The sequence below is a fragment of the Oreochromis aureus genome, linkage group 2 (assembly GCF_013358895.1).
Source record: "Oreochromis aureus strain Israel breed Guangdong linkage group 2, ZZ_aureus, whole genome shotgun sequence".
Taxonomy (NCBI): Eukaryota; Metazoa; Chordata; class Actinopteri; order Cichliformes; family Cichlidae; genus Oreochromis; species Oreochromis aureus.
The window spans coordinates 15,840,158-15,853,315 of NC_052943.1; the positions used below are offsets into that span (position 1 = coordinate 15,840,158).

Below are 13,158 nucleotides of genomic sequence, written 5' to 3' on the forward strand. Positions count from 1 at the left end.
TTTGCAGATGTTCATTAGCATTTGGAGCCGGAGAGCTCCGCCCCCCTGCACTCTGATTGGACGCACTGTTACTGGAGCTGTCAGCTCGGCTGCGGGAAGGTTTTCTTCTCAGTCCGGTCTGCAGCTACAGACTGACTGAAGCCAGCAGCGGCTCTCTGCCTTTGTTAGCTAGCTGGTAAAGCACCAAGAAAGGACACAGCCGCATCCATGCAATAGCACACTTTTTTGGAAAATGATCATCTGTACGAGTATGGATTACCCCCTAAGAACCCAGTGCCAGCGAGTCCAGAAACAGGTAGGTTATAAGGTTAGCTGACTTTCGACAGAGAAAGGGGGGAAGTTAGTTTTAAGACAATTGAAGCTACTAGCGGCTAACTCACTAACGTTCATTCATTTGCCTAAGGGATCATTTATATCAAAGAAAAAATCTCCTTTATTTGGCAGCTGTTGAATTCACCCTTAATGCCATTTAAAGCTTAAAACGAGGTGATAGACGACGGCTAGCTTGTATTTAACTGTTTTTCAAAGTTTTTAACGAACAGTTGGCTAACATTAGCGACCAAAAAAATGAAAGGGAAAAAAACATTCGAAGCAAACTTACGTTGTAGCTCGCTAACGCTAAACAGCTCACAAAGAAAACTAGTTTGATTTGCATGACATTTTGACGGCGGAGAAGTGGGGTTTTATTACTTTAATATGGGGGTCAGGAACGCACTGAGCTCGGTTTCCATCTCGAGCCGTTAGAGCGTCACGTAAAGCTCGCAGCGCTTTCTCGCTGTTTTAACGTTACCGTTTAGATTTGACCGATAAAAGCTACAAATTTAACTGTTTCTCTTTTTGTTTTTGTTTTTTTGAATTTCCTTTTAATAAAACCAGGCCCGAACACATCATCCTAACCGCACAAACAGCTAGACGACGGCTCTGCCTTTGTTCTGCCACAGGAGGGGGAAGATTTAAGCGTTTCCTTTTAATATTTGTGTTAAATTTGGCTTCGCTTTTGCGGATTATTTACGTGTCCGTGCACTAAGAGCCTGATGAGACGGTGCAGTGTGAGGAGAAAGCTGCAGGTGACGATGACATCATCTGAAGGTTTGGGGAGAGAAGTGGCTGTGAAGTAATGCAGCACCATATATTTACTCCTAAATAACACACAAGGACGGGTTTTGCCGGACACATTCAGCGTGTAAACATGCCTAATCCTCGAGGATTGACGGGCATTGTGTGGTTTTTGTCGCTTGCTGTGCCTCTAAATGTTGGCAACTTTTTTTTTTTTTATTGTGCTGTTTTTTACTGGCTTCAACTGGACTGCCAATCAAAGTTGTTTTTCTCCTCTGCCGGTGTTTTTCCACTTCACAACAAAAGGGGGGCGCTGTCCCGAGTTGTAGCCCAAAAGAGACGTGTTTGCTGCAGATTAGAGGTCCAGAAATGGAACAAAACAAGCAGGAATGTGAGCAGCTAGTTTGTGTTTCAAGACTAATATGCGCTGCTTTTTACTGCTTACATAAATTCACTGCAACTGGAGACAAACGATAAGCAATATATACTGGCCATGCATTTGCCTTTGATTTGATAACCTTAGACCCTTTTGCATGTTTGTGAATAAGACCTAATTATCAGAGAAAGCTTTTTCTACATCTACAGTGTCCTTGTCCTTCCTGCATGCCATGTTTTATGACAGGTCCCATCATTCTTGTGCAGTATGTATGCTCGCCTTTGTCCCCCCCCCCCCATCATCATCATCCTGCAGCACAGTGTTTTGTTTGTGTTGGTTGTGTTGTATGTGAAGCTCCAGCTCCTTTCCCTTCCTTCTCTTTTTCCAATCTTGGCTGCAGCTGGTTTGTTTTGCACTACTCCCCAAGTTCAGGTTGCAATACCCCCCCACCCAGCTGCTGCTGCTTCTTCTTCTTCTTCTTCTTCTTCTTCTTCTTCTTCTTCTTCTTCTGGTGATGAAGGTGGGCGCATGATGAGGATGAACCCCTTCCAGACTCAGTAAGGAATGCAGATTGAATGTCCTTCTCCTATATCTGCAGCAGCCCCCTCCTGCAGCCCACCACGCACCAACACACCGAAGCGGCTGCTGGTGTAATTTTCCTCTTCTTTGTGTGTCATCTTAGTCCAGCGCTCTCCTTCCCAGCCCTGCTTGTTTGTCAGCCAGCTATCAAAGCTTGTCTTTGTCTCCCTTTACCTTTCCTCCTCTCTGTGACGTCATCCCTGTTTTTCATTTCATCCGTGGTCCTCTCTAATCAATAAACAAATTATCCGTCCTCTCCCGTGTTGGGGAAAAGGAGATTTCTTTTGAATGTCAAATGATCTGCACCTGTGAATCTTTTGCTTTCACAACAGGCCCTACTGTGGGTTGTTTTTGTTAATATTTTGCAGGCAAGCCACAAGTTTGACTGCATCTTGTGATTTGAATACAGCAATGCTCTAATGTCACCCCCTCAGGCCTGTTTTTGACTACAAAAAATAGCTTTGTTGCTTCTACGTGTACTGTAAGCTGAATTGATAGGCTTCTGAGTGTACATGTGAAACCACAATATGCTTTGTAATAATACACACACAGTTGCAGACATGATGCTTTATATGTCCACCCACACTTACTTGTTACCCTTTTTTTTTTTTTTTTTTTTTTTTTCTTCTTCTTCTTCTTCTTCTTCTTCTTCTTCTTCTTCTTCTTCTTTCAGTGCAGTTTTTTTTTGTTTTGTTTGTTTTTTCATGTGGGTGGCCAATAAGGAGTGTATCGCCTTGTCAAAGCTATGTGCAGCTTCCGTGGGTTGTTATCAGGCAATAACAGTAAAGCTGGGTGTTGAGACAATAATACATCTGCCCAAAGCTTTTCCCACAGCACATATAAATCAGAAAAGGTTGATTAGTTTGGATAAAGATGGAACACAAAGCTAGGACATAAAAAAATATAGAAAAATTTAGGAACTTTGAAATGAAATATATTCATGAGTATACTGTAAACTCTCTTTGATTTCTATTTGATTTCTGCTTCTGTGTCGTCAACAGACACCATAAACTCGTAGAATGTGCCATTTCCTGCTTTCTGAATGCTCACATCCATTGTAGTTCCTGTTTCAGTTTGACTTATTGCCTTGTATTTGTCCAGACATGTTTGAAAATTCGCAAAATACCAATTTCCTCTTTGATTATGTGATGGCAAATCCCATCTCCTCAGTCTCTAACAGAGTAGGTTTGTTGCTTATTTTACTTCAGATTTGAAAATTAACAGAATATGACAATTACAGGGTTGCTTTTTCTGTGTGTTTCTATGAGTGTTGTCAGTATTTTTCTATGTGATGACGAATGCAGGGTGTTTGCTACCCTTTGACGATACTGCTTAGCACCGTGGGTTTTTAGTTCTTTGCACAAGTCCTTTAATTTTGGCTTTGACTTCTCTAGCGGTAACCTTTTTAGCTGAAGTAATCACTCTGAGCAAAGATGCATCAGCAGGGTGAGTGTCAGTGCCATGTCCAGGGTTAGTTTCCTATTTTGCCGAGGGTTTGTCATAATGTTGATGGGATTGTAGACTGGTGTTTAACTGCTAACCATACCCGTCTCTGATTTGAAATGCTTTCCCTTTTTATATATGTCTACAGTTGCTTATTTTTCTCATGGGAGTATATAAATTCATAGCCAAGCATAGACAGGTGAAACATGGACATAGCTTCAGGCTCTAAAACGAGAAGCCAGTGCATTCTTTCTCACAGCCAACAGTGTTGTAAAAAGATTAATGGTCCTATAGAAATGAATTGGAAAACAGCCCTCAGACCCTGTGAATCATTAGAGCTGCTTTATAAATTTTGGATTTCGGATTCCAGGATATGTTCATCGGCTGACAAGTTGTGATTGAGAAGTCGCTAGGTTTGCTGCCACAGTCTGTCTTCTGCTCATATAATCTGGTTTTAAAACACCAAACCGTCAGTGTACAATAGGGTCGTACTTCGCCATACATCCCTATTGTATACTGTCTATGGTGTGGGGGAGCTTGCTGAGCCTCGTGCACAGTCTGAGGGGTCAGAACAATTTTATTTTTGTTTTGTTAGGTTTTTTTTTTTTTTTTTGTAATATACTGTAAAACTTCCAAATAGCAGCAGACACAGCTCCTTTCTTGGTGGCGAGTTATTTTGTAGCCTCTGTGCTCTTTTCGTCATCCTACTTCATAATCCTAACCCATCCCGAGCCCTTTCCAGCTTGTTCCTGATGAAGTGGTGTCTAACTTTCTTATATCTGATTTATGTAATATGAACTGTGAGGGAAAAGGGTATACACTTGAGGCAGGATTCCTCTTCCATCACAGGTACTAGTGCATAGTAATATAAAACACTAATTTAAGCAACTTGAGTGTCCCCAGTGGGTACTTTATCTGTTTACTGAGTTGGCAACATTTCAGAAAGTTACAACAGCACATCTTTTATATTGTCCAGCACAGTTACTTGGAAAATAATGTCCTATAAAGAAGTTTTCTGTGCTCGCACATCTTGGTCATGGTGCTATATATTTTAAAAAATGTAAAAATATCTTCTTTCTTTTTTTTAGTATTTGCCCAAAGTATGATCAATCTATGTTGGAGTCAGTTTCATGCCGGAATGAAAAGACTAGAAAACCCAGGCGCAGATCTCTTTACATGTTAATTATTTGACTGGTGTGTTTTCTTCACGGTGCAGGCCCCATCGAGCCAGTTAGTGCTTTGATGGAGCTGTAACCTAGATTCTGCAGCTCAGCATACTAATCGGACCTACTCTTGTGAATGTGCTCTTGTCAGGTTTTGATTGGCAGGCACCTGTGCACTCTACATTCCCATTCAAACCATTTCTCATGTATGGTGACAGATGAATGAGGGTCAGGGTTTGCATCTAAGCTTGTGTTATTCACTGCCAGCTCATTTTATTCCCTTGGATTCTCCTTAGAGTTAAAATAACTCGTAGTTTATGCAAATAAGTCAGCCTCAGTGTGACGTTTGTTTAATGTGTGCTGTGTTGACATGTTTTTTTTTAAGATCTGAGCATGGAGTCTATATAGGTCAAGAGGTGGAGCCTCCTACAGGATCAGGAGGAAACCCTCGTCGACTGCAGGGAGAAGTGAAATACCACATGGAGCTGAATACCAAAGATCTGTACAAGGCTAAAATTAAGCAGCGAGTCCTTCTAGCCGCCATTTGCTACAACTATCTGTGACATAAGCTGAGGCGTCTGTGATTTGACAGGACAGTAGTAATCCTTGACAGACGTTCAGCTGTTAAAGGGAGAAGTCTTTGCCAAACTGAAGGGAAACATTTGGCTTTGATGAGCACGGCCACTCGGGTTTCACGTACAGTGGAGCAGATTCCTGCTCATGGCTGTGCTCCCAAACACCTTTTCCTAGAACCGATTGTAAGATGGTGACGGAGGCTGTGCCCATGAGGGCGATCCAGCTCCCCTCTCCACATGGGTCTGTTTCTCTTGGCCTCTGGCTCCTGAACCCAGTCGCTCCCTTGTGTCTGTTAGGCCTTATGAATTTCTTTGCTGCTGCTGCTCCTGAGCTTCCCTCTTCAAGGCCTCTTAAGCTCAACTTTCACATTAGTTGCTTCGTCTGTGCTTCCTCCCAGCATGTAAATCCCCTTTCCTAAGGAAAACATGGGTGTTTTTTTTTTTTTTCTTTGACTTTTACCAGGCTGCTGTCCATTTTCATTTCACAGCAGTAGAAGTACCTTTTTTTTTTTTTTTTTTTTTTTTTAAATTCACAGTGCTGCTTCTGTGTTTGATAATAATGAAATAGTGTTGAACTAGGAAGCATCTGGCCCCGCTGCAGCCAACCTACCATGGTGTCTGTGTGTCTGACGAGCTCTCAGCTGAGCTACTGTTGTTTGCTTGTTTTATTTGGAGAAGGAATAATGCAAGGAATGCGCTCACTTGCCAGTGGCGCCTGTATCACTGCTGTTTTCCCAAGCCTGCTTTTCTTTCAGCTGATTTATGGGGCGGAACGCAAGTTCGGTCCATGGCACGGACATTGAAGTCTAGCCTGTTTTTGCTACAGATCTAATGGTTACTCCAAAAGAAAGTCATCCTCGGGTCACTGAATTATTATTATTTATTTTTTTTACGTCTGTTTTTACGCCGCCAAAGATTTTGGATTTACAGCGGTGTAGTTCAGAGCAGCTTCATCCAGCGTATTTTGAGGATTTTAAGATTTTCACAGCCATTAATGTTCTCATTTTAGCTATTTCCCAAAAAAGGGGGAAAAAAAATCTTCAGCCAAGAAAAAAAATCTTATGCTACAATATGATTTTAAGGTCAGTCTTCCAGAAACCAATCGTTTCCCTCGTCCTTGTCTGTTTCTGCAGGTGAATGGTGAGAAGGAGCGGTTGTCACTGCTGGTCAGCAGGGGGAGTGTAGATGCCGTGTCCCAGCAGATGGCGTCTCACCCTCAGTACTTGGAGAGCTTCCTGCGCACACAGCATTACATCCTGCACATGGATGGCCCCCTGCCGCTGCCATACCGCCATTACATCGCCATCATGGTTAGTGACCTGGCTTTTCTCTCTAGGATACATCCAAACTCCTCACCAGCTGTTATCATGCACCCAAACATACACAAAGCTTTTTTTTGAGTTTTCGCCTTTGTTCCTGTGACTAACAGGCTGCAGCACGTCATCACTGCAACTACCTGGTGTACCTGCACTCAACGCATTTTCTGAGGGTGGGCGGGGATCCTAAGTGGTTGCAGGGATTGGAGGCGGCACCCCCTCGCCTTCGGCTTCTTGACCACATCAACAAGGTGCTGGCCCACCAACCCTGGCTCACCGCCTGCTCGCACATCCAGGTACAGCGAAGATGGACCACGGATAAAATATGATATTTAACATTTGTATGAGTATTTAAAACAAACAAACAAACACACAAACAACCAACCAACCCACCCACAACTTGGATGCTTTGTTTAATTTCATTTCCTTGTGCTAAATGTGTGTTTCTCTCTTTGTCTTTGCTCTCCAGACGCTGCTGAAGGCGGGCGAGCAGTGCTGGTCGCTGGCTGAGCTGGTGCAGGCCGTGGTGATTCTGGCCCACTGCCACTCCCTCTGCAGCTTTGTGTTTGGATGCGACACAGACGCAGACTTTGTCCCTCTCTCCTCCAAATCTCCCAACGGTACTCCGCCGACCTTCTGCCCCTTTGATGCTGCCAACGGCAACACCAACGTGCCTCAGTCCCATGCCACTCCCTCTGAACACATAACAGGACGACCGGTAAAAATACACTTGTATACATGTCTGAAGCTATAGCCTTAAATTAGTTCAAAAATAGTTAGAATAGCTTTAAAAAAAGGGGACTAATAAGAGCAATACCGGTGTCACTGAATCCACTTGTGCTTGTGAAAAGGAATAAGAAGAAAAAGAAGGCTTTTTCTTAACTGTAATGTTTTTGTTTGTTTTTTCATTTTTCCACTGTAAATATTAAATCCATTTATAAATAAAGGTATTGGAAAAACTGGTCGAGACATAAGCCCTGATTAATAAATAGCCAAACTGAACATAGCTAGTTTAACTGGATGAAAATTTATATCAGGAGTATATTTTTTATTTGTAGCTAAGTATTAAATAAGGTGCGCTTTAAAATGGGCTCAAATTACCACATTTGAGTGTGAGAGTGCTGAGTGCATCTCACCACCCTTTCATCAAATAATAAGGATTGGGAAAAATGTTTAATAGTGTAAAATGACCGATTCATTTGGTCAGTATTTATTTCCTTTGATAAATACGATCAAATTCAGTTGGATATTTTCTGATGTTGCATACACAATTAGATTATTTCTGTGCCCTTAGCAGTTGTTATAATACATTTAACTTGATGAGATATACGTTTTTTGTATCAACAGTCTCTGGACTCCAGTGGTGATGTGATGTGTCTGAAGGAGAGGATCCAGAAGTCCCAGGAAGAACGTGAAAAGCAAACACTCCAGCAGACAGGTAACACGACCGAGACATTCCCACTCACTCCTCGAGTGTTGGTGAAGTCGCACAGTGTGAAACCTGAGCGTTTACCACTCTTTACTTAGCCTCATCATCTCCTTTCCTGTCATCGTTTCTTTTAAAGACACGGAGGAGGAGGAGGAGATGATATGCCTCGCAGATCCTTCGCGTTTTATCACAGACCCTGACTTTTGCTATCAGGAGTTTGCACGCAAGGAGGAGGACCACTTCCAAGTGTTCAGAGTTCAGGTGAGTGTCTTTATTGCAGTGAATGTGTCAGTGTGATTATGTGTGTTGTTGTTTTTTCTTTTTCTTCTGGGTTTCTGATTGGCTGGCTGGTGTCTATTAAAGACATTAGCGCAGTTTTATTATTCTCAACCGCTGAAGTGCATCTGTGCCACAGTCTGAAGCACTTTGAGATGTTGGTAGCCAAATTAACATGTAAATTTGGTATCAGGCAGCCCGAGGCAGAGTGAGTTAATCAGTACTTTCTTTGACATTTTAACACACTGCTTTGGCTCACAGACCAACAGGAGATGAATAACTAACAAGCATGAGCTGAAGTTGTTTTTTTCTTTCCTTCATATTTTAAATAAATGCATCTTTGTTAATCATGAATCCAGTTCATAAGGTGCAATATAAAATAAAAATGGACATAAGAGCTTTTAGAAAGATGATTTTTGTGTAAATAGTACAGCTGATAGCTGGGAGTCTCTTTTCTCCAAGTCCTCTACTTTTTTCCTACTTTCAGTATAAAAGCTAAATCCCACAGCTCGAGCTGCCCCCAAATGAGCTTGTCCTCCATTTGTGCTTGTTAGTGGCATCATATCCTCTCCGGAGGGGCGGCTGAATGATGTTGAGGATCGCCACAATAGAGACCTGGCTATTGAGCCGGCTGCTCAGGAAGCACATGGCAGGAAGGGCCCAAGGCTTGTAGGTTAGCAGCTACTGAACACTGAAAACAAAGCAAAGGGGATGTCCGCTTATTAATGTATCGCAGAAGGCATAATTCTCTGATGGGAAGCAGCACGGTGACACAGTTGACTGTTGCCTCACAGCAAGAAGGGCCTGGGTTTGAATCCATCATCTGGCCAGGATCTTTCTGTGTGGAGTTTGCTTGCTCTTAGCATGAAGTTAGTGGAGTTAGGTTAACTGGGGATTCTAAATAGTCTCTCTCAGTGTTGGCCCTGTGACCGGATGGGTGACCCGTCCAGAGTGTAGCCCGCCTCTCGCCCTGTGGCAGCTGAGATAGGCTCCAGCTGTTCTGTGACTCCAAATTGCAAAAGTGGAAGCAAATGGATTGCTAGTCTAAAAATAAATAATATTGAAATTTACATTTGTACTCACTTAGCCACTTAGTATGTATCTGGAAGAAATCTTGAAGATTCCAAATCATATTCGGCAACACTTTTGGATCATTTTACAAATGAATGCTTCTAAAAACCACAAAATGAAGAACAGCATGGTACAGGGAATAGTGGGACTAGGCTGAGGGGATCACAATAAAACAAAAGTAGAGCAAAGAAATGCATTACTAATGCGGAAAAGTAGTTTAAAATATTTACTACATAAGCTCTATAAATTAAAGGTTTGGCATCAATCACATGAGGAAAAAATATGCTGTACGTCCTCTTATTTGAGTGCAGTTTTCCAAACTCCTCACTAAGGAGAACAATGAGGATAACTCTCATGTTTCATGTTACTGACTTGTATTTTCTCTGTAGGACTATTCCTGGGAAGATCACGGCTTCTCCTTAGTCAACAGATTGTATTCCGACATCGGGCACCTCCTGGACGACCGGTTCAGGAGCGTAGCCACCCTCTCCTCATTGCACAGTGACGACCTGAAGAGGGCGATCTGGAATTACATCCACTGTGTGTTAGGAATACGGTGAGGCTGCCACTTTGTGCCGAAACAATAAAAATGAAAAATACAGGAGACATACAGAAACCTGTGTGTGTGTGTGTGTGTGTGAGATAGTTAAAGTTGTGTTTGCTTTTGGTCGCAGCTACGATGATTATGATTACGGTGAAGTGAACCAGTTGCTGGAGCGAGATTTGAAGCTGTACGTCAAGGCTGTGGCCTGTTTTCCGGACTCCACCAAAACTCCAGTGTGTCCGCTGAGATGGACTCCACTTAAGACTTCAGAACGGGTAAGACTATTCTTCATGTTACAAAGAAAGTTGTCATGTCTGCATACAATGTATGAAGCTGGAAGCAGGAGCTGCAATATTTAATTTAGCACATAAGCAGGAAAGCAAGGATCCGGCAGGATCGGCAGAGCTTTCACTTTTGAACTGAGGTCATTATCAACTAAAACTAAACAAAGAGATACTAAAATCAGGTGGAAAAGAACTGCATTGACCACATCGATACAGGTTTATACTTGGTCTAAGGAGCTTAGAAAGAAAGCGACTGGACTTTAAGTCTCTTGAAGACGTTTCACCTCTCATCCGAGAAGCTTATTGAGTTCCAGTTCAGATATTTTATGCTCGTACTGGTGTGCCTGCGTTGCTCTGGGATTTCTCTCTCCAAGTTGATAAGTTCTCTTTTTCTACCAACCTTTTTCTGAACCAACTGAAGATGTGGAAACAACAGTACTGAACAGGCCATTAAAGTTGGAGGATGTATATTTCTCAGGAGGTGGATGTCAGGGTGTAGGGTTGTGTTGTACCTGCAGTGTAGATTTTTAAATATATTTTGTGATTTTTAGCTTTTAGATAGGACGGCAAAGCAGGGAGAAAGTGCAGAGGGATGAAATGCATTGTGGCTCTTGGTTTACCTGTTCAAATCAGGGAGTAATGCTGGCGCCCCCTACTGGCATAGATTTGAACTAGAAGTATAACTCCCACAAATGTGTGCACTCCCGGTGACATCAGCCCGTCCACTGAACACATTCCTAGAGACTGTTTCTTATCACTGACATCAACCCTCAGTGTTAATCTTTTATTTTTTCTCTCCTCAGATACACATAAACTTATTAATCATGGAGGCCCGGCTGCAGGCGGAGCTGCTGTACGCGCTGAGAGCCATCACTCAGTACATGATTGCCTAAGAGGATGGAGAGGCACGTCGTTAAAATTCTTCACCGGTACAGAGAGACCCGGAAACAAGAGGATGAAGACATCTGAAGAGCAGCCGGTGACGTGGGACGAGAGCGGCACTTTTAAGGGCACAGCTGCTCCGTTTGCAGCTGTGCCTCTTTGAATGTGCTCTTTCTTTCTCCTCGGATCCAGTATATTTAAACCATAGCGTGCCACACCCCTCCTGCAACTCATCTTATTGTGAAGTCCTCTTATCAGTCTCTTGGTTCTCGAAGGTTATGTGCAATTATTACTAGTTATTTTAATTTTTACCTGTCGTCTTGTGTTCCAGTCGGTCGCAGCAGCAGTGTGTTACCAGTGGCCAATACTCTCCTCTTTAGTTTGAGAAGTCTCCTTTTGTATTAACTATGCTTTTCCAAAAACGTATATCCTTGTGTACACGTTGAATGAATGTTAATGGGAGACGAGTTTTCTTTTGTTTTTTTGTGGACAATCCTTGTCAGTGTTGGAGGAGGACTGTGAAGGACGACCGTTTCGCTCTCCCTGACATTTCGTATTAATGCTGGTCAAGAACAAAAACGAGAATGACACTGCTGGAAGTTATCACATCACTATAGTTTCTTTTAATAAGCACTTTTTTAAACTTTATATATTTATAATGCAAGGTAGCTAATGAGTAGACATGCTGAGTTTGTGGGTCTCGTCTGTATGACGTCTAAAAAAAAAAGATTTGACTCTTTGTCCTCAAACTTTCAGACTCTGCTTTTGTTTCCCAGCCCAGATTTCTGATTGAAGGTACGCGTTTCAGGATATTTCAGTGAAATATTGCTGTAATATTTTCAGTTTAGCTCTGGCACAGAGACTCTGAAAGCAATGTTGTAACTAAACTAATCTGAAGAGGTCAGTAAGCTGTTTCTTACAGCGACGATTAAGCTGAGCCACGTTTTGTTTTTGTTTTTCTCCCCACTGACACGCTTCAGAGACGATCAAATCAGAGACTAAATGTTAGACCACGGGTCCTTTAAGACTCAACCTTTCACAAAAGTACAAAAAAATCAATTGGAGCGATTTAAAAATAAATAACACTTCAGGATGATCTGCGGCGGTGATGATGCGAGTTCAGATTTTTGCTCGGGGCTTTGTGTTAAAGCTTTTCTTTCTTTCTTTGTGTGAACTGTATCGAAGCAGATCATCACAGCAGAGAACCCGTGGTACACTTAGCAGAGTAATGTGCAGAGTAGCTGTTAATAACACCTGTATCTCCTTTCTGTCTTTTCTTTTTACAGTTTTTTGTAAACTTTGGAGTACTTTTTGTTTTGTTTGTTTCTGGGTGACAGTAGGACCTACTTGTCATGCTGCGGCCTGGGTAGATGTAGAAGTGTGACAGACTGTAGATTTAGAATTAGTAACTGCAGGATGTAGAACAGAAACCGAAGTCCATATCGACTAAAGCAAAAAGCGCTGTTAACACAGGTGCCTTCAGGCTAAAACTGGAGTGCTGCTGAAGTGGAAGGATGTGATGACTGGAGGCTGAACGTGGGCCGGAAACGAGCCCGGCTGACAGGCGGGAAAGCTTTTCCTGCCCGAATGGGAACAGTTCTTGTTTTTCTTTCTTGGTGTTGGTCGGCGCCGGTTCTGACGAACGTTGCAGCTGTGAACGCCCATGTTTTCTAACGGACACCTTCTACAAGCCCCAGCAACTCAGCAAGAGCCTTTGACACAGATGGATGTTAAAAATGTTCAACTTTAGTAGACTTTAAAAAAAATGTAAAAAAGAAAGGAAAAAACTTGCCTAAAAATAAATAACCTAAAAAAAGAGAATAAGTGCAAAGACAAAAAAATGTTTTTTTTGGAAAATGTGAAGAAATGTTTTTCTATAAAGATGCTCTATGAAAAATAAATCTGCCTACTGTTGTCTGTTCCTCCAAAGAGAAAAGCCTGAGGCTACTGTGGTCCACCAAACATTTAATTTCTCATAAATCCTTGTGCCAGCTGATGCCTTTAGCTCAGTTTTAACTCTTTGATTTATATAAGTCATATTTAAAAAGGTGTGATTTAAATCTCATGGCTTTCTTTTATTTGATCTTTTTCCTGTTTATACTATAGGTTTTATAGTCATTGAAAACTTAATTGCAAAACTGATTACATGTATAAAGACGTCTTT

At 42.1% G+C, this 13,158-nt stretch overlaps 1 protein-coding gene across 2 annotated transcripts; it reads left to right on the forward strand.

The window, feature by feature from the left end:
• The first annotated feature begins 74 nt into the window (after positions 1 to 74).
• On the forward strand, positions 75 to 12,855 carry si:zfos-80g12.1 (sestrin-3). Of its 2 annotated transcripts, none has more exons than XM_031747219.2 (9): positions 75 to 295; positions 6,326 to 6,502; positions 6,622 to 6,804; positions 6,978 to 7,226; positions 7,856 to 7,946; positions 8,074 to 8,198; positions 9,674 to 9,840; positions 9,959 to 10,103; positions 10,916 to 12,855. In XM_031747219.2, exons 1-9 carry the CDS (start codon positions 233 to 235, stop codon positions 11,003 to 11,005), a joined length of 1,290 nt encoding a protein of 429 aa, XP_031603079.1. In that variant the 5' UTR covers positions 75 to 232; the 3' UTR covers positions 11,006 to 12,855. The 2 variants fall into 2 exon arrangements, with proteins under 2 accessions (XP_031603079.1, XP_039475392.1); XM_039619458.1 differs by lacking the exon at positions 75 to 295 and adding an exon at positions 1,068 to 1,089.
• Positions 12,856 to 13,158: the final 303 nt, after the last annotated feature.